General features: G+C 59.9%; 1 protein-coding gene across 1 annotated transcript; it reads left to right on the top strand.

Moving 5' to 3' along the window:
- Positions 1-6,520: 6,520 nt before the first annotated feature.
- On the top strand, positions 6,521-17,490 carry CHGA (chromogranin A; the record flags this gene model as incomplete). The annotated part of the gene is made up of 7 exons (XM_084241341.1): positions 6,521-6,566; positions 7,137-7,183; positions 9,333-9,426; positions 10,193-10,261; positions 12,791-12,883; positions 15,207-15,670; positions 17,407-17,490. The coding sequence occupies 7 exons, from the start codon at positions 6,521-6,523 to the stop codon at positions 17,488-17,490; spliced, it is 897 nt and encodes a 298-aa protein (XP_084097467.1).
- Between the last annotated feature and the right edge of the window lie 3,300 nt (positions 17,491-20,790).

Genomic DNA, 20,790 nt, shown 5'->3' with positions numbered 1-20,790 from the left:
GAGGCCCTCTTCTTTCTCCTTTCACCCCACAAGTTGGTCCTGGACTCTGGTGAATTTTGCCGCTAGCCCCACGCCACACTCGCTCACTTCTTCATCCTTTTTCATTCACTGCAGCAGTGAAACGACTAGGTCGGGAGTCAGCAGAACAAGTTGACTCTTACAACTTGCCGGGTGACCTCGGGTAAGTCCCTGTCCATCTCTGAGCCCCGGGGACGGGACGATGGCCATACAGTGTCATTCGCAGAGTTTCTCAATGACCTGGAAACTGAGGTATTAATCCAGACAACTACCCATCCACCAGGAGACCCGAGGCCAGCGTGCATGGATAAATCTGGCCCAGCTTCGTCTGAGATACAGAAGTCAGTGGTTCCTGGCACTAGCGGTCCCTTTCCTTTGACACCGGGACAAGAGGGCTCCGAGCACGCCACCTGGCCCCCCGCCACCCCAGGTTGCTCTTCATTCTTAGAGATGCTCACTGCCCATACTGGCTACTTCCTTATTTCATTTGGTTGCACAAAACAGGATATTAAATGACTGACAGACTCGCAGGGAGGACTGAGGAAGTGGACTCTGGATTATTTCCAGAAACAGCTGACACAAGCCACACCTCAGAGCTGAAGCCAGGTGAGCGGCCCCCACCAGGATCAGGAAACCACCTGCCCTCTTAGGAAGCTGACACTCCAGCCGCTGTTTCCAGCACCATCCACCTCTGCCACGTCCACACTAGGGACGTGGCCACTCAGCACCCTGTGTCTCTCCACAGAGGCCTCCAGGTCCACTTCCTGCACAAGTGCAGCTGCTCGGTCCTTCCCCGCAAGGGGGTCTGGGAAATGTAGTTTTTAAGCTTTCCGACTTCTACCCTCCCCCATAAAAGGGTGAGTATGGAGGCTGAGCCCTCCAGCGCACAATGCTTTCACCTGGCAAAGAGCTCCTGATTTTGCCTGACCCTCAACCTCATCCTCCCAGTGAGCTGGCTGGAGCTTCCACTATCCACTCAGCTCAGGGCTTCATCTGACATACAAAACGAAGGAAGTCTATATACTTGGCGATAATCAAAATACATTTTGTGCACGGATCAAAATTTGGCAGCAGGTCTGGGAAACTGCCTGGGCAAATAGTTATCAGCAAGCAGGTAGAAAACTACTGGGCTCTTGGTGCCCAAACATGATTCTAAGATGGGCTGCCGAGCCCACCTTCACAGCAGACCACACTGCTCTCAGATTCTCTCTTAGTACGTAATTCAAGGAGATTTAACCACATCCTGGCTTTCTGTCACAGGCTTTGTTTGTGGGGGAAAAATGTGGGCCTGGCCAGGAGGACCAGGTGAGAGGTCCTTGCTACAACCCAGGGCAGCTCCACAATGTCAGGCTAAGAGGAACTTCGGGGCAGTGACCTGATTGGAACTGGGGACTTGTCCAAAGCTGCAGGGACAAAGCAAGGTCAGGCTGGTCTGGAGAGGGCATGCATAGGCCCAGGCTCATAGAAATAGCCTTTCTCCACGCTTCACCCACCTGAGGCTGGAAAAAAAAAAAAAATCAATTGTCTTTCTCAAAGAATGAGAACACCCTAAAGCCTGAGTGTATTCTTTTGGGGTGGGGTTGCTGAAAGAGGGCATTTGGGCTTAATTCCTTTCTGGAACTCCCTCTGTGAGTAGGTGTCGTAATGACGCCTGTCTCGTAGGCTGTAGCTTGACACTCTTAGAACAGCGCCTGGTTCCTACGAAGTGTCCAGGAGGGTTCGTTGGCATATTCCCCGTGGGTTAGGTAGCAGAGAACCTCGTTGTCCTCCTCATGTGGTAATCAGAATCACCTTCTTCCTCTGGCCATCGAATAACCCTCAATGGCTGCACAACCTCCCCGACGACTATGTGTGTCCAAGAGCCTGCGTTCTAGAGAGTGGGCTGACAGAAGTAACGCGTGCGTGCTCCGCGATGAGTCCTTGCAAGGACGCTGCTTGCCTTGCATTGCCCTTCCCCCCCCCCTTTATTTCACTGGAGTGTGGAGTCTTTTGTTCAGCAGTTTATTCTCACCTGATATCGTTCAAAGCGCAAAGATCAGATCCAGGGAAATGAGGTTTCTTGGAGGCCCCTGTGACATCCTGGCTCTCAATGAACAAATCGCCAGAAGAGGATCGCAAGCCCACTCTAAGCTTGGGTGGCCTCCAGGCCAACACTGGAGCGTTTGCAAGTGCCACGAAGATGCATGGTGCAAAGCCAGGTACTAGGACTGTCTCTTGGAAGGCCTTGTTTGGGACATGTTTGCCGCCTGGTAATAGTCAGTTTTAGGTGACAAACTGGGCCAGGGTCCTTGCGAGCTGGTGCCCCAGGGCAGGTGGCAGTGGGTCTGAATCTGTTATAGGACAGGGAGAGGGGCAGCCCAAGCCCCGCAAACCTGCCCATTCTAAATGGGTTCTGCCATCCGCCGCATCAACACGAAACATATGAGACTTGAATGGGAAGGATCTTTAATAAAACTAGGAAACAATACAGGTAAGGCAAAGAGTGCAGTTTCTAAATGAAGCACCCACAGTGACCCGTCCCCTCGTGGGTAAAACTCCATCCATATGGGATCGGCCCAGAGCAAGGCCCCAAAGCCTGCCGCAAGTCTAAAGCATCTTCCAGTGGGGACCCACAGAAAAGGGTCAGAAATAACCAGACAAGCCCGGAAGGAAAAGAGCAAAATCAACATCAAGATAAAAGCTGCCATGGTCACCTCCCCACGGGTCTCACCCACATCTGTGTCACCCAGTCCACGACCAAAAGACAAGCGCAGTTTCTTCACATGTCTCTAGGCTCCATGCGCCTCCTCCAGGTCTCCTGGCTCCATCCTGCTTCTTTCCTCAGTCTCTTCTGCAGCTTCTTCTCTCCCTGCTCAGCTCCACCCTCCCTTGGGTGGGGCAGGGAACCTCCCCCTTTCCTGGGGACCACCCTGTTGCAAAACTTCTCAGGAGAGAAGTCCACTGAACCCGGAAAGTGGCTCAACTTTCTTTAAGGCAGTTGAGCAATGGGCCTTCTTTTTTTGATCAACGAGTTTCTCTGGTAGTAGATGAAATCACTGCACGGTTTCTGTATAAGATTTTTCTTTATAATAGCAAAAACAAAAATAATAACAAGAAACCTATCGTGTATCACAGATATATCTGTATAGTGCAGAATCCCGGAGGCCCACGAGACTCATGGCGTCGGCAAATCCTCTGACCAGACCTGAGGGAGATGCAGCTGCAAACCTCGCTTCAGAAGGGCCTGAAGTCCTTAGTCTTGGGCTCCGTTAGGTCTCGCAGGAGAATCTTCCATTTCCCCAGGGAGCCACTTGAAGAGAGACTCTCAAATAGACACTTCAAAATAAGCGCTGGGTGCTCTGAGTACAGGTGTTTCCCCATATTTCTGCGCATTTCTAAGTTTTGGGGCTGGAACATGTGCTGCTGTTCAGCTGGATTCTCCGCGTCCCTTCCCCTCTGTGTCCGGCTGTCCCTCGAACGTGCCCTGCTCCCCTCCTCCACCCGGAGCCCCTATCCCTGGATACACCAACTTCTGGTCCTTGCTGAAATGTCACCTCCTGATGAGACCTTTCTAGATGCACCCAATTTATTTTTTTTAAGATTTATTTTTATTTATGCATACAGGAGCTGGGGTACAGGCCAGAGGTGTGGGGGGTAAGAGGATTCACCAGAGACAGAGTGGGGAGCAGAACAGGCAGACTGACCAAAGTACACTGCTGAGGGGAGCAGCGGGCGAGACAGGAGAGGTCTGCTGCTCCATGTGGGTTGCTCCCTGGCCAGCTGGGGATTGAACTCATGCCGCAGAGGCTGTGTATTGCTTCATAGTGCTGTGCTTAACCCCATGCGCCACCAGGGAGGCCAGATGCATCTAATTTAAATATAACCTATCCGTCCCCTGTACACTATTCTCCTTCCCGGCTTCATTTTTGTTCATAGCATTTGTTACCACCCGACATACTGTGCATTGTTGTTTTTGTTTTTTACTTATTCATTGTCTTCACTCTTTAGACTGCAAATTCCCAAAGGATCCAGCCTCAATCTATTTTTTCACTTCTGTATCATCAGCACCTAGAACAGCTGAGTGTGGTTCAAAGCGCAGAGTAGATGCCTAACAAATAGCTGTCGAATGAATGAGTGTGCGGATGAGCATATGTCTCCCGAGCGCCTTCCAGGCTCTTTCAGGGGTGGGAGTGGGCACTGGTGTGGGGCTAGAAGTAGGAAATAGCAGCAGCAGGAAGAAGGAGGGGCTCTGGATGATGTCACCTGATGCCAAGCAATAGCCCGGACACAGATTTACCGCGACAGTGGGGTCAGGTGGAAAAGGCTCTCCAAGGGGGCTTGTGTGGTTACGGGAGCAAATAAGTTTCCCCAAACTAAGAGGGTCATTTGAGCCCGAGCAACAGAGCAGACGCATCTGTTGAGCACAATTAGAGTATATTAAGGTAAACTTACATACACGGGATCAAGGCCAGATCCACACGACCCACCTTGACAGGGATCTTGTATCCTTCTTAGTAAGGATGACCACAGGTAGTTTGTGGGTTTTTTATTTTTGTCATCTTGTAAAGGCTTTATTTCTACTTCTTCATCTCATACATATTCAGAGGCATCATCCTTGGTTTCGGTTTGGTATACCCACAACTTTTTGTAGTGTTTTACCTAAAAAATTGTTAGTAACCCTGTATGTTGCCAGTTATCCTTTTAACAATAATTTCTAAATGTCACTATTGTTTTATCACCAAGGCAAGAGGACAACAATAAAAGTACATACCAGGGAATCACAACATCTTATAGGGGACAGACAACTCACATGGAGGTGGCAGACAAGACGGCACTATCGTGGCATGTGCACATACCCAGAATGTGAATGTGATCGTTCTGTGTGAAACTAATGATGCCAGATGTCTGGGGAGGGGCCATGTCAAGGTGTCTTTGTTCTACTAAGATCAAAAGAGTTGTGTAGGGATCACCGTCCAGCTAACACACGTGAAAGAAACATGGGAAATTGGCCTCTCCCCAGGGTAGGACAATTACCTGCTCATGGGTTAAAGATCTGTCTATGAGATGGAGTTGTTTTTGTTCCCTAGATTGCCGGAGAAAGATGGGAATAAACCAGGAATCCAACCTGATATGCAACACACCCAGGTTTTGAGGTCACTCAAGACATGGTCTCAAATGCATCAAGAAGGTGCTCCCAAGGGGCTGAATAGAGCTAATGCCTGGAAGGTCTAAGAATGCTTGTTTTGGTTTGATATTAAGAACTGCCCCCTACTCCTCCCTCACTAGCCCCCAAGAGAGCTTCCCAACAATGACCAGAGCCCGGGATCCACTTATCCACCGGCTGGACCTTCCATCAGTACCGTGTGCAGTTCTCTATCGAGTCACTTTACTCTGTGCCGGGGGCTGCACGCCGCACCGTGAAAGCAGCGGCGACTAAACATTATTCAGACTGTTCACCAAAACTAATACAGAAGTGGGCGTCCCTCTCCCTGGTCTCGATGAGGGAGCTAAGCCAAGAGTCAAGACACAGCTGGATTGGTCTTGTGAAGAAGCCGCATCTTGAACAACAAAAATTTGCCTCAGGCAAATCAGTCACTTTAAAGAAAGACTTGATTGCCACAGCCTCGGCTTCCCAGAAGATGAGGCTCTGACTAGGGTAAATGCTAACAGCCCTCGTTGTCCCCAATCATACTAACAGCGGTAGACACATGACACCTGCCCAGGCTTTGCAAAAATCCTTGAACACGTTTTCCCTGCAGCCTGTTAAAATCCTTACAATTCCGCCAGTTTTTCCAGAGCAGTCTTCAGATGGCTTCTTAGTCTTGATTCTTTAAAAAACCCACTTCTGCTTACTTTCATTTCTCTAATTCAACCTCATATATACACACAACCACAGATTGTGCAGGCACCAAACCCGGCTGCAGAGAGGGAGGCGGCCCCTCATTCGGACACAGGGCGGGAGGCCTCAGGAGGGTCTCCCACACCCCCGAGGGGTGCTGCATGGGGGGCAGGCTTCCCTCCAGAGCGCTCAGGAGGAGCACGCCCCTCGGAAGCGACCTCAGGCGCGTGGAATGGGGCTTTAGCCCTGGAGGAGGCCCGCGCGCACCCCGAGACACGCGCACCCCGAGACACTCAGAACACAGGGCGCGCGAGCGAGTGGGCCCTGGAGGCTGCAGGCGGGGCCGGGCCCTCGGGCCGCCTCCAGCCGACACCTGCCCGGCGGCAGGAAGTGGGATGCAGCAGGTGGAAAGAAGAGGCGCGGGACCCCTAGAGGGAGGGGGCGGGGCGGTCCCATGACGTCATTTCCGGCCGGGCGGCTATAAGGGGCGCGCGCGGCTGCGGCGGCTACTCCTGCTGCAGCGCCCCAGCCCGCGCGGGAGCCGGCGGGCGCCCCGAAAGACGCCTGCACGCAGAGACCCTGCGCCCCCCGCTCCGCCGCGGCGCCCCGGCACCTGCCCCGCTGCGCCCGCCCCGCGTCCCCGCGAGGCACCCGCGCGCCCGCCCCAGACCGCCCGGGCTCGCCATGCGCCCCCCCGCCGTCCTGGCGCTGCTGCTCTGCGCCGGGCAAGGTGAGCCAGCGCGGGGGGCGGGTCCCGGCGCCCCTGGCCGCGCGCGCCCCGCGCCCCCAAAGCCGGCCCCGCGCGCGGCGAGTTTCAGCACCGGGGACAGCGCCCCGCCCGCCCCGCGCCCCCGCCCCGGGCTGGGGGGGGCCCCGCCGGCGCCGGCCCCGCCCCCCGACGGCCAAGGTCACGGGGGGGGGGTGGGGGGCTCCCGCGCCCGCCCCCCTCCGCCCTCCTCCCCCGCTCCTGCCTCCCGCCTTCCCTCACCCGGGGCGCTCCCCCCCCCCAGTCCCCCGCCCGGTCCCGGGGGCCCGGCCGGTCTCCTTGGCGCGCACGCAGCCCCCGCGCCCCGCCCGCAGGCGCCTCCCCAGGGCAAGGGGCGCGCTCGCGGCAGCCTCTGGGGGCGCCTCCGCCCTCCCTGGGGTCAGCAGCTGAGGAAGGAAAACAAAGTCATCTCTAGCGTCTCGGCTGGGGCAGTTGTGCGGGGCCAGCTGGGGTGAATGGCCCCCAGGGAACATGGTGGGGAAGGACTGGGCTCTTCCTAGAGCAGAGCAGTAACCCCCCTCTTTTTCTCCCCAGTTGTTGCCCTCCCTGTGAACACCCCTATGAGTAAAGGGGACACCGAGGTAAGGAGGTGGGGGGTGGCTCGGGGTGGGAGCTGGGAGGCCCTAGTGACACCTCCCAGCCCGTTCCTGGGCAGCTGCGGAGCGAGCCTGGCATGAAGCCAAGAGCCAGCACTGCGGCTGCTGAGCGGGGACAGCTTGCAGAAGATACCAGACTGCCCGGTCCCCTGCTCCCTGCTGGGAGGACTTCCCTGCTTCCTCTCAGCTAGGTGTGCAGCCCAGCGGGAGGGACTGTGTCCTTTCTGCCGGGCCAAGGCGCTAGGCCACCTGCCTTGAACACCCCAAATCTGGTAGGCTCTCCCTGGGGGGTGGTGGGGAGAGGCTTCTCTGTGGTTTTAGTTGTCCCCTGCCTGGCTCTGGCCTCCCCCTGTGCTCAGGCCCTCCCTGCAGGGCTCTGCCAGCAACTTCCCCACCACCCTGGAGCCGTGGCTCTCTCAAATGCTGTGGGTCCTGCTCCTGCAGCTGGGGTCCTGCTCAGTTGGGGCTGATGGAGGCCACACAGCAAGGAGGCTCGGGAGACCCTCAGGAGGGTCCTGTGGTCAGCAAGAGGCACACTTGAGAGTCAGAGAAATTTCTATTCCCCACCTTTCCAGTAGCTGTTTCCTGCCAGAGAGGCTGTGGTCAATGCCCAAAACATCAGAGAGATTCCAGCTTCAATTTGGTCAGCTGTATTTCCTATCTTTTAGTTGCAGACAGGCCTGGATTTAAACCTTCACCACTCACTGTGGCTGTGTGATCTTGGAAAAATGCCTTAACTTCTCGAGGATTCTCCCTTCCCCTTGAAGGGAGTTGTGAGGAGTAGGAATTGTAGCTGCCTGGCACACAGTAGGTCCTCAGTAAATGGACACAGTTATTCCTAGAATTTTCCTTCATGATCTTCCCAGCCCTCTTGGGGATACCCAGTTACTCGCTCCCAGAGTCTGTCCTCCTGAACTGGGGATGGGATAGCCCCCATGCAAGGTCTGAGGTCATGGGGAGACATGGGGTACAGTCTGCAGTGCTCTCTTTGCCAGATCCCTGTTGGGAAACCCCATTTTGGCCATCATATTGTAGTCGGGATCCTGAAATTAGGGGCACCAGAATAGCTGGTGAAGACCTGAATGTTCCATCCTAGGATGCTGTGATTACTGCAGAGTCTGTGTGCCAGTTGCCATTCTGGATCCTGGAGCCAGTTGCCTTGGCATCCCACAGACCTGGCCCAATCCTCTCCCTCCCCACCAGCATCTCCTGATGCATGTCTCACACCTTCTGCTCCTCTGCCTGGCTCTCGGCAGCTGAAGCAGGTCTGGAGTTGTGAATCCTTCCGCGGGTGTGCGTGAGGCACTTCATGCTTTAGAGAGTATTTTCCCATCTGTGCCTCTTCACTCGGGAGTTGGGAAAGTCTCAACTTCTATTTTACGAATGAAGACACTGAGGCTCAGAGCGGTCAAGTCCCATGCCCAAGATCACACGGCTAGTCATCCCACGCCGCTGCTGGCACCGCATGCAAATGTCATCATTTAGCAGGTGCCTGATTATCCACAGCTCTCCACTGGGCACCGGACAAGACTGTCAGAGATATATAGCTGCTGTTAGCCTGTGATGGGGCCCCAAAGTAGCCAGAGTGTGCCCACCCCTCCCCCAGGGGGTTCATCCGTGGGTAAACATGGAATCAGACTGTGAGACTGTCACTCCCTGCATGTGACAATACCGTGGGTGATGGGAGAGAGGAATCCAAATCCTGTTTCCAGACAGGGTAGAACTAGAAGGCCTTTGCTCTCCTCCGTGTATTCCAGAAAGGCTTCCTGGAGGTAGCTGACCCTTGGGGCATCTCTAGACTAAAGGACTTTGCAAGATATACCGCCAATGCCCAGGAGCAGTTTCCCCTTCTATAGTAACACTGGGGAAGGAGCAGGTAATAGGCACCTACCCCGCCAAAGAGGGGCACCTGATGATTGGGGTGCTTGGCAATGGTAAATGCCACAGAAGGTTTCCTATTATCATTGTTACTATTCAGCTAAGAAAGCAGATCTCTATCCCTGAGCCAGGCAGCCATGGGTTTCTGAATACAAAAGCAAATACCCTGATGCCCTCATTGGAAATTTGCCCTGGAGCCTCTGGTCGCTGAGCCCCAAGCCCAAACCAACTCCAACCTGCCCCCCTCTCTTCCCAGGTGATGAAGTGCATCGTTGAGGTCATCTCTGACACACTGTCCAAGCCCAGCCCCATGCCCGTCAGCCAGGAGTGCTTCGAGACACTCCGAGGAGGTACGACCAGGCGTGGGGAGGGCTGCTGGCCAGGGCGGCAGGAGATGGCTGTGTGGCTTTTGACAGGACTCCACAGTCTCATTCAACAGTCACAGCCCTGGCTGGGGTCTATGAAGAGGTCACAGCCCCTGGGAGGCAAGAATGGGTGGATATCAACCAGCCGAGTAGAATTCTGGGCACAGTACAAGCAGGCGGGCCCAGCAAGCCCCCAGAGTGTGGCTCCCTGTGGACAAGGGTTTGTGTGCTAAATGCCCAACCCACAACAGCCCTTGACATCTGGCTGGGATGTGATGAATATCGGAGTGGCAGGCGAGCAGAGCACAGACACAGGCAGTTAGGTCTCAGCCAGCTGGTGGACGGGCCCCGCGTAAGCGAATGGGTTGGCTTAAGAGAAAAGCTGGACATCAGTGCGGAGAAAAAGGACGAGCGGGCACTGCAGGGGGAGGGGCAGCTCCAGCAAAGGCCGGAGGTGGGGAGCGAGTCGTGTGTCCAGACGGCGCCCCCTCCCCGCCGGGGCCGCCCTCTCGTGGCTGGGGCCTGCGCGCTGGGCCAGCGCTGGTCTCTGGGATGGTAGAGAAAGGGTCTCTCCGACGGACACTTCCGAAAGGAGGTGCTTTCAGAAGTGTTATCTCGACCCGATCTTGATGCTGCCACCCAGATTTTGAGTTTGCAGAATGAATTCCATGTGCTCAGCTGAAAATACTGATGCTCCTCTGTTCTCGGCTGTTCTCCGGACATCACCCGTGCCGGCGCTGCTCCACCGCAGACGAGCGGATCCTCTCCATCCTGCGACACCAGAATTTGCTGAAAGAGCTCCAAGACCTCGCCCTCCAAGGTATTTTCCAGCCGCTGCCCATGAATCTGGATAAATTCCAGGACTGAGAGTCAGAAAACCAGGGTGGAAGGTTGAGCGAAGTTTCCTCCTGATGTTCAGGCCTTTGCTTCCCAGGGCGGGGTGGGGGTACTGGGGGGCGCAGGGCGCTCGGCGCCTCCCGGCCCATCTGCCACTGACTCAGAGGGATCAAGGCCTAGAAGGTTCGAGGGACTCGCCCAAGGTCGCGCCGTGGCTGAAGGACATGCCAGGGCCAGAGGTAACTGTGTTCACGCCCTGAGGTCTCTGGAGCCCGGCCATCTTGGGGCGGCGGGGCGAGGACTTCCAGGCCCGGCTCGCAAAGAGGACGCCTTTCCCCTGTTCACCCAGACACATTTCCAGGCAAGGGAAGGAGCCCTTTGCCCTTGTGAGTTTCCGTTTAAGGGGGAGCCGCGGAAGCTTCCCCCAAACCCAAGCACTTCAGAACCCGGCATGTCTTTCTCCCCGAGATCAAGTGAGCCGCTCGCATGCTTGAGAATGGGGGGCTTTGTGAGAGCGTGAGCTCCACGGGGCATTCAAGAGGGGGCGGGATGCGAGGGCGAGGCCGATGTCAGCCCCCAGTAAGTGATTCCGCCTGGTGCCAGGCGGTCTCCTGGGGTCACGAAGGCAGCGATCCCTCCCTGGCAAATTGGAAAAACTGGGTCTGGTCCCGCACCTGGCCAGGCTGACTCCCTGTGGGAAGCGGCCTTGTATTGGGGGGCAGGGCCGTGTCTCGCCTGGAGATTCGAGTGTGAATCTCGCAGCTGGGTCCAAAGGAAATGAGGACACCTCTTCAGGGCTGCTCCGCCCTGGCTAGGGCGGGAGCGCAGGGAAGGCCCGATGCGGCTTCACCTCCCAGAAGCCCCCGCTCCGAGGCCGCGTGTGAGCAGGAGAGGGATTTGGAGAGGAAGCCAGAGAAAATAACCGCAGCAGGGCCCCAGGTCAACACGCCACTCCGTGCCTCGCTCCCGGCCTCCTGGGGGGCAAACAGCACCTCACGCGGTTGCCTGGAGCCTGAAGAGAGCACCTGGCAAGGTGGAGGGGCGGAGCCGGAGCTGTTGTTACCTGCTTCTTTAATCCTCCCCACATCAACCTGGTATTTTTAAAAAACTAGACTTGAACTGATTTACTATAGTATGGTGATTTTAAATGTAAATGTGGAGGGTAAGGGTGGGGAGCCATGCGGAGAGGGGCCCCAAGGACTACGTGGAAGATTAGGGGTCCTTTGTGCTGGGTGTGGTGCGGCTCCTCACCTCGGGAGAGGTGCGGCCCTCGACCCTACATCAGGGCAGCGTCGTGAATCATGTTACCGCAATTTAAAGAAAAAAAAACATTTTTTTTTAAATTTTTTTTTTTTGTGGGACCCTCGCCGGCGGCCGGGGTTTGAACCGGCGCTGCAGAGGCTGCAGGCAGCCTCGCAGCCCAGCGCTCAACCGCTGCGCCACCAGGGGAGGCCCAAGAAAAAACCAATTTAAAAAATCAACTTCACACTCTTTAAAAATTAACTATCGACTGCTATTACACTGCAATTATTAAATAGGATAGCAGCAGAGACTACTCTGGGGCCTGTCCTGAGCTGGCGCTGCCCAGCGCGCCCGTGCGTGCGTCCAGCAGGAACAGCACCCACTGTGCACACGCGCCGTTTTTATGAAAAGAACGCGGGTTGGTCTGACTGACATCCCGCCCGTCCCCCGCGCCCTCTCCTGCTCTCCCAGGGCGCCGCGCGCCTGTCTCTCTCAGCGCTTGCTATGCACAACCCTGCTTCATAGATGACAAGAGCTGTGGGGCGCCCACACTGCCCAGGTCACAGAGAGGCTAGGAGGTGCGGACCCAGGTCTGCCCGCGGCCGGATCCGGGCGAACTCTAAGGCCCACCACCTCCAGAATATTCCAGAAATTCCCAGAAATTCCCATCATGGGAAAAAGTCATCTCCCCTGCAGCTGTCCTGATGAGGGCCATCCAGGCATGGGTGGGCACAGGCAGGGAGGCAGCGCTGGTTGGGGGTACCGCAGGGACCGGGGTCTCGATCACATCAGCAGGAGTCCCCCCAACTGGCTGACACAGGCACATGCTTGGCCTTCTCCCAAAGGCCTGGCCTTCTGGGGTCAAGGAGATCAGGGGTGACTTGAATCAAAAGCACCCCCTAAGGAGACAAGTGGACGCTGTTACGTCCTGCTGTAGGGTCCCTGGCCACCAGGGAGGACCTGAGGGGCCCCCGCTCTCTACTTGTACCCCGGGAACCCTGGCTCCATCTGAGCCTTTATTGCCCCGTGAGGCAGCTGGCTGGGGCTGCTCTCAGTTCTTGGGCGAGAAGCCGAGATGGGCCCCTGCTGGGAGGCGGCAGGGGCTCCATGCTCCCCCTCCCCAGCTCCACTCCTCAGTTTCTTCCTGGGCAGGCTCAGGACACCACCCACCCAGTTTCCAGATGAGCACCCGGGCTTCGCTCTCAGCCAGATGTGCAGGGCTCGGCTCAGACCAAAGGGGGCCTTTTCCTCCTTTCCTCCCTCCCCTCAGGTGCCAAGGAGCGGGCGCACCAGCAGAAGAAGCACAGCAGTTTCGAAGATGAACTCTCCGAGGTTGTGGGGAAGCAGAGTGACCAGCTGAAGGGTCAGTGCCAGAGGCCGGGGGAGGGAGGACAGGATGGGAACAGGGGTTCTGATGGATTGAGAGATGCCGGGGGGCAGGAGCCCCTCTCTGAGTCCCTCTACAAGTGGAGAAGCTGAGCCCAGAGCTGTGAGTACCTCGCCCACAGTGGCTTTGTAACTGGAGATTGGAACCTGGGTCGTCTTACTCCCGTCTGCCCCATCTGCGCGGCGCAGGGCCGGAGGCCTCAGCCCTGACTCTTCGGTGGCCACTGCAGCAGGGCTGCACCCCTGCAGCTGCCTCCTGGGCTCCGGGCGCCTTAGCAGAGCCACGTTGTAGGAGGAGCCCAGAGGAGTAGGTTGGAAGCTTGAAATGAATCTGGATCTTTCTTGAAGCCAGAGAGCTTTCAGGGGTCAAGGAGATCACGGCTGAGGTCAAGGCAGCGCTGACACACCTCGTTGCGCCTGGAAGCAGCAGCAAGCTGCCCCTGCAGGCCCTTCTTGTGGCTTGTGAAAGGAGGGCTGGGGCGGCTGTTCCCAGGAGGGGGTCTCAGAGGTCTTCCAGCAGGTGGGGGGTGGGGGTGGGGTGCAGGGGGGCCTCACCTGAGCCAGGGCTGTCGCCCCAGCGGCTGCCTCGGGTGCCGCATGGACTCCCGCATCCTGGCTCCAGGGCTGCGGCCGGCCACGGCTGCAGGGGAAGCCGTGTGGGGAGCCGGCCCTGTCAGCGCAGGGGCACCCAGCACGGGAGACTGGGAGGCTTGGGCCAGGCTCAGCCTTTTTCTCCAGACCGCGTGATCACGGACAGGTCACTCCCCTTTCTGAGGATCAGTTTGAATTGTTAAAATCATGAGGGTGGGCCCCCTGGTACCGGCCCCGGAGCCCAGGGGCGCTATGTCCTTGGCGGTGCTTGGAAATCACCCTCGTGTCGGCAGAGGTTTTCCCTAAAGAGCTGGCCTCAGGGCGGCCGCGAGAGGACACCTTGCACCACGGCCCTCCGCCTGCCGAGGAACCGCACGTCTGCTCCGTGCGCTCGGGCAGCCCCACCGGAGCGGGGCGTGGAGTCGCGGTGCTGGTGCCTCCCGCGCAGGGCGGTGAGGGGCCGGCCCAGCTGATGTCCTAGACGTCCATCCCGACCTCTGCCTCCGGGGGTCAGTCTCAAGGTCTTAAAATAAAAAAATCTCCTCCTGCTTTAAGAAGTAGAAGGACAAGGCGAGAAGCACCCCGGTCGTGCCCAGGTCCAGCCCCGACCTGGAGAGGCCTCGCGCCTCGGGCCGGGCTTGCAGCCGATGCCTGACGTCTGAGTTGGGCTCTGGGGAGACCCACGCGCGGCCGGGCCCTCGGGGCCTGACTCGGCTCTGCTGTGTCCGCAGAGGAGCCGGAAGCCACGTCCTCCAGGGGCCCGGCAGAGAAGAGAGGCGAGTCTGAGGAGGCCGAGGACGGTGTCGGCGTGGAGGGAGACAGGCCTCAGGGCTCCCCTGGGCCCGAGCAGGGCTCCGAGGTGGAGGACGGCCAGGCCCCGGGGGAGGAGGAGGAAGACGCCGCCGCCCGCCTCCCACCCGCCCTTCCCAGCCGGGGCGGCCCGGGCGCGCAGACCGAGGGGGACAGCGCGGGGCCCTCCCGCGGCCTGGAGGACGGAGAGAAGGACCCGCGTGCCGGGCGCGGGCAGCAGGCGAAGAGGGAGGACGAGGGCCCGGAGCAGGCGGGGGCCGGGGAGCAGCGGGGCCCGGAGGAGGAGGAAGGCCCCACCGCGGGCTTCGGCTACAAGGACAGCCCGAGAGGTGCGGCCTGGTCGGGGCGGGCGGGAGCGGCCTCGTCCATAACCCCACACCCCCCCCACCCCGCCCGCCCGGCTGGAGGCTGGCGCGACTCCCTTCTCCAGATGGGAAACTGAGGCCCAGAGGGCGCGGGTCCTCGGTCTCGCGGCTGCTTCACAGGAAAGGCTGATTCCAGCCCAGGCTCGTCTGCGCCCCACGCCCCGCACTCCCCGCAGCCTCTCTGCACCCCCAGCCCCGGAGGAGGGGGCTTCGCGGGGTGGGGGGGGGCGCGGGGGGCCGGGCACAGCCGGGCAGGCGGCCCAGACCGGGGAGCGACCTCCTGGCGGCTTGGCTCGGGCTGGTGTCCGGCCCCTCCCCGCCCTGGTGCCAGGGGCCCGGGCTCATGGGGAGAGGCCGAAGGCAGAGGCGGCCCGGCCAGCCGCCCGCGTGGGCTCCGAGGGGTCTCGCAGAGCCATGGCGGGAGGGCCGTCCCCGCCCCAGTAAAACCCACTTTGGAGAAGCCGGTGGGACCCTGAGGCCGGGGGCGGGGGCCGTGGCGGGCCCTGCCTCACTCTCCTCTCCCCACTGCCCCAGGGTGGCCCGAGGCGCTGGACAGAGCCGGGAAGGCGGGGACCGAGGAGGCGCAGCCCCCCACGGGGCCGGGGGCGCAGGAGCCGTCCCGGCAGGAGGAAGAGGAGAAGGAGGCGGCCGGGGCCCCTCCAGGCCTCTCCCCGGGCGGGCGGAGCGGGGAGCGGGAGCGGCTCCCCCAGGAGTGGGAGGCCGCCCAGCGCTGGCGCACGATGGACCGGCTGGCCGAGGAGCTGACGGCCGAGAAGCGCCTGGAGGGGGAGGCCGGGGAGCAGGACGCCCCCGACCGCTCCATGCAGCTCTCCCTCCGGGCCCGGGCCCATGACCCCAGGGGCCCCAGCCCTCCGCTGCGCCGCGGCTGGAGACCGTCCTCCCGGGAGGACAGCGTGGAGGCCGGCCTGCCCCTCCCGGCGCGCGGCTTCCCGGAGGAGAAGAAGGAGGAGGAGGGCAGTGCCAACCGCAGAGCAGAGGTTGGTACCGGCGGGAGCCGGCCCCGGAGGGTGGCCCCGGGGAGAGGCAGGGAGGTGCGGGAGCCGGACGCGGCCAGGTGCTCGCAGAGGGCACCCGCGCAGCTGGAGGCTGGTCCGCGGGGCAGGGGGAGGGATGGGCCCGTGCCCGGAGGTGCTGGGAGGCACCTTGGTCCTGAAGCGGCAGGTGGGGCTGGGGCCTCTGGGTGGAGACCTCGGACCCTGCAGGACATGCTGGACGGGCCCGGGGAGGGCTGTTTGCATCCAGGCCCGGGGCCCCATTGGCCCAAGAGCTGGAGGTGGGGGTGGGAGGAGGGGACACTAAGATGTGAGAGGTCAGGCCTGTCCTCTCCTGGCCTCCAGGCAGCCCAGGAGCACCCTCCTGGTGGGGGGGCTGCTGGGGCTGCCAGAAGACCTGGGCTCTGCCTCCTGCCAGCTGTGTGCCTGTGGGTGGGTCATCCCCCTTCTCTGAGCCTCCCTGGTTCCCCCATTTGTGAAGAGGAGGGAAGGTGCCCATTCTGCTCCCCTCATCTCGGTCAGAACACGGGGAGCCCGGTCATGCCCAGGGCTGCTTAGGAAGCTCAGTGGGGCACAGGGGCACAGCCCCACGGGAGGGGGTGAAGTGGGAGCTGGGGGCTCCCAGCTGAGGGGCCTCTCCTCCCCTTCCCCAGGCCCTAACCCGCCTCTGGGTATCCCCCAGGGTTCTGGCAGCCCGAGGAGGCGGCTCCTTGGCATCTGGAACTGGGAGAGGGCCTCTGCCTGTGGGGGCTGTGGGAAACAGAGTTGGCTCCCCACCCAGGCCAGGTCTGGGCACCTGTGGCCCCCCGCCCCCCACCAGCGGTAGGGAGCAAGGTGCCCGAGGTGCCCCCCCACCTTCTCTCCTCCAGCGGCAGAGGGAGGCCTGGTCTGCAGGGTGGAAAACGGGCATCCCAGAGTCATGTGGGCAGGGCAGGGGGCACCTCCCACACTCAGTGTCTTAGAAATGGCCTAGCAGCATCGCTGGGCCCCTGCACCTGCTCCTAAGCCCCTGTGTCCACGGCAGCCTTTGTCCATCTGTTCCCACTGGGCCCCGGTGCATGCCCTCTGCTGCCTGGCCTTTGGCAGGGACTCCTGGAAGACGGCCCTTCCCAGGGCAAGGAGGAGGCGTGCACGCCTCACTCCTGCTCCGAGTCCCAGGCCATGCCTCATGGGTGTCAGGCCCGGCTCCGGGGGCTCCCGAGATGGGGGCACAGAGCTGAGCTCATAGAAAGGTCCCCTGCTGCCCTGAACCGCTCTGGCAGCCAGAGCCTGGAGTCCACCACAATTAGGACCAGGGATCAAGGCCCAGCCCAAGCAGGTAGAGGCCTCTCTGCTCTGACAGGGCAGCAGACGGGAAACCCAGACCTGGCCTCACCCTGGCAGGTGTGGCCACAGCCAGGCCTGGGACACGAGGGCTGCAAGGCCTCTGAAGGGCACCGGAGGCTTCCCTGCCCATGGGTCTGTCTTGGGCCGTGCAGGAGGAGGCAGGTCTAAGAGGACACCGGGGTGGGGTGAGGGCCCCTGCACCCCCACATTCTTGTGCATGACACTCCTCCGAGCAGCCCGGCAGGACAGTATCACAGTCCCCAAGACACAAAGCCCCGAGGCTCAGAGAGGCAAAGCCACCTGCTCAAGGTCACGCAGCTAGCCAGCGGCACAACCGGGCTGCTGGACTGTGTGCTCCCTGGGTCCGCCCTCCCGACCGTGATGCTTTCTCCCAGGACCAGGAGCTGGAGAGCCTGTCGGTCATAGAGGCAGAGCTGGAGAAGGTGGCCCACTGGCTGCAGGCGCTTCGGCGGGGCTGAGACACCCACAGACCCCACCAGCCAGGGCTCCAAGGCACCCATGGTCCTGGCTCTGTTGCCCCCTTGGCAGGTCTGGCCAGACAGCTGGGTGCTGCTTCTGGCAGGGAGGTGGCCCCCGCCCGCCCAGGCCACTCTGTCGCCCCCACTCCTTTCTGTCTGCTCTCGGGCCCCCACCCCAGTGCAGCCCTCTGCAGGGGGGCCCACAACTTTAAATAATCCTCCCGAACACAGGCAGCTTTCTAGAAGTTTCCTGCCACCGCCAGAACCGTTGGGCACACATGCAATAACTTCTGACCTTTTGGGGAAAGCTGAGAACTCCCGACTGTAATATATTCTGTACAAAATTTATCTAAGGAAAAATAAATCTGCTCTGGGCTCTTTCCTGTTTCTTTGAACTTTCTCCCTCTTGACTTGTGGGAGGGACTGGATTCAGGCAAAGGGCTGAGGGAAGACGGGGTCCTCCCGGGCAGCACCTTCCTGGCCGCTTCCCAGCCTTGGGACCACTGGCAAGTGTCTGTGCATTGCACAGCACCAGCTTCCTCACCTGGAGAGTGTGGGTGCAGAGCTTGCCTCAGAGTGTATGGGGGTCACATGCAAAGGGGCTCCCCCTTCTGCCATCTTCCATACCTGAGCTGGGTAGACAGGGAAGCAGCTTGGGAAAGCCTCTGCTCCTTGCCACGCTGGGTGGAGGTTCTCACAGTCCGGGACGATGCAGCAGGGCCAGCAGGCGCAGGGCAGGCTCACTGCGGACCGGGCAGATAGAGCCCCGGAGCCCTCGGTGGATTTTTCAGGCTTTAATGCTCTCAGGGAACCAGGCACAAGGAGGCAGGCACAGGCCGGGCTGGGGGGCGGGTGGGAGGCAGGCGGGAACAGAGCCTCCCAGCCCGCCACGAGCCTACCCTTTTCTCTCTGGTGTTCGCTCGCGGTCTCGCCTCTTCTGAGTCAGGCATCCTCTCACAGCCGTCCCGGTCTGAGTGACGCCGCCCTCACATCCCTGGCCTCTAAGCGCAGGTGTGCACACTTACGCATGCGTGGGCACGCATACTGCAGGTATCCACAATCAGGCACTTGTGCCCGGCGCCCACGCTCCCAAGCGCCTTCTGCATCAGCACAGTCAAGGCCGCAGGGGATGGCCACAGAGGCTAGTGGCATAAAAAGCCGATTAGTTCACTTACGCCCTACATGCTGCCCCAAGGCCACAGGCGCCTGACCAACTCTGGACTTGCTGAGCTAGGGCCCTCCTCTGCAAGCCTCCCACCCGCTCGGAGCTGCTGCACCTGCTGACTCAGGCGGCTGAAGTTCTTACGCGTCTAATGGTTCGCCAGAGCCAGCAGGTCCGAGGCTTGGTTTGGAGAAGGAGGAAACTGAGGCTCAGAAAGTGAAACGACTCATCAAAGCCACCAGCAGGAGTGCACATCTATCCCGGGCCCGCATTCAGGGTTGGGGTGCCGGACCCGGGCAGACTGGCTGATTACTGGGGCGATTGCACTCTTGGTCATCAAACAGTTGTGAGCAATTGCTTTGGGCCCGGGAGGCTTGGCCTGGGGTGGCCGGGACAGGCCCTGGCTCCGGGAAGCCCACAGCCTGAGAACATGGCTTCTGACGTCATATGGAGGTTGGGGTCCCCAGCCCAGCAGGAGAGCTTGGACAGGGGTTCCTGGCGACTCGGAGTGTTTCCTCACTTATGAAGTGGGGCTCACAGCGACCACTTCACCAGACCACGGTGAGGATTCAAGGGGCCCAGGCGGCCTGGCCAGAAAACCACACTGGCACAGTGCTGACCGCAGTCGTGGGACTGCGGGGTCCTGGCTGGCCTGGGCCTCTCCTGGAGGCCAGTGAGGGGCTTCGCCCTGCTGATGCCCGCTCCCTGCCCCCGCCCCGAGGCACTGAGGGTGACCCTCATGCTGCGGCTTTAAAGCATTTTTTCACATTTCAGACAGGTGTGCTCTGCACCTGACAGCCACAGTCACCCTGACCCTGACCCTCACCTAACCCTGACCCTGAACACCCGCTGGCGTGTTAGTCCGGCAGGTATCTCAATGCCCGCTACCAAGACAATTTAGCAAATAATGAGAAATCAGGATGCTTTCTCCTGAGACTCCCCCACACCCCCCACCAAAAAAAAAAATAAGGCATCATCTCATGAAACAGGCAGCCACGTCGGAGGCAGTGCCCGAGAGGCGAGGTGCTGGCCCGTGATTTGATCCCTGATCCAGGGGCTCACATTAACATCTCGGGGGTGTGCGCACAAGTTCAGAACTCGCCGGCTTGGGCTCTGCTGAACGCTGTTGTGAAGAGGGTTGGCGCCAACAGCATTTGTCACCCAGCACAGGAGTGAACACTAAACCAGGACCCGTCAACATTATGAAGTCGCTACGGGAGAAACTCCTAAAGAGAAATTTCAGAGGGGTCTGTCCCTGCCTTCAGTCCTGGAAAGTCAGGCAGGCTGTGGGAAGCCAGACCCTCCAAGCTGCCAGGTCTGGAAGTCAAGGGGACACACTCTTTCTGGTAGGAGGCCTGGTGTTGGGAACCAGCCACCGTCCCAACAGCTGGCCCAGCAGTCCGAGGGCCTTGGCTCTCACGTGCGCAGGGGGCGAGTCACTCCGGGCCCACACTGGCCTTGCTCTGCAGAAAGGGACAGGCACAGACCTCCTGTCATGGGAGTTAGGCCTATGTCTCAGGCTCAACCCAGGCCTGCTCAGGCCGGTGTGCGGCCTTCAAGGCCTGGCAGACTGACCCAGAAGGTAAGGCTGGAGCCTCTGTCAAGGAAGTATGGGCCTGTCCGCCTCAGGGGAGCCTGTGGGAGGAGGCTGTACCTCTATAAGGGAGGCTGGCACTCAGCCCTAAGCCTCTGGAGCTGAGGCACCGCCAAGCTGTGGCACGAGAAGGGAGGGGAGCTGTCAGGGGTCCCACCAGGTGATGGGTCAGAATTCTAGGGGACGGAAGGCGGTTCCACCCCTGGGACATCAGCACCAAGGACCTACCTGCCTTGGGGCGAGGCCAAGCACAGTCTCCTCAGTCTGGGAGCGGCTGCCCCGGCTGCCTGTCCGAGTCCCACAAAGCCCACTCAAGCACTTCAGTGTAAGGAAAATGGGTTCAATCAGGCTTTTTTTCCCACCTTCCCGCCACGAGCCACGGCAGCCACTACCCGCGGCCTTGCTTTCCTCTCAGGTTTCATCGCCAGCATGGTATCGTGTTATTGCAAAAAGCGCTTGGGGAGCACAGCACGGGGCACGCACACCTATTACAGACACCTGAGCTGAGAAGCCGGCGAGCACAGGGCGTGCGTGTGCCCACGGG

Source organism: Talpa europaea, assembly GCF_964194135.1.
Source record: "Talpa europaea genome assembly, chromosome: 8".
Taxonomy (NCBI): domain Eukaryota; kingdom Metazoa; phylum Chordata; class Mammalia; order Eulipotyphla; family Talpidae; genus Talpa; species Talpa europaea.
Note: the sequence above shows the minus strand (reverse complement) of the source record. Positions and strands in the feature narration are given on the sequence as shown.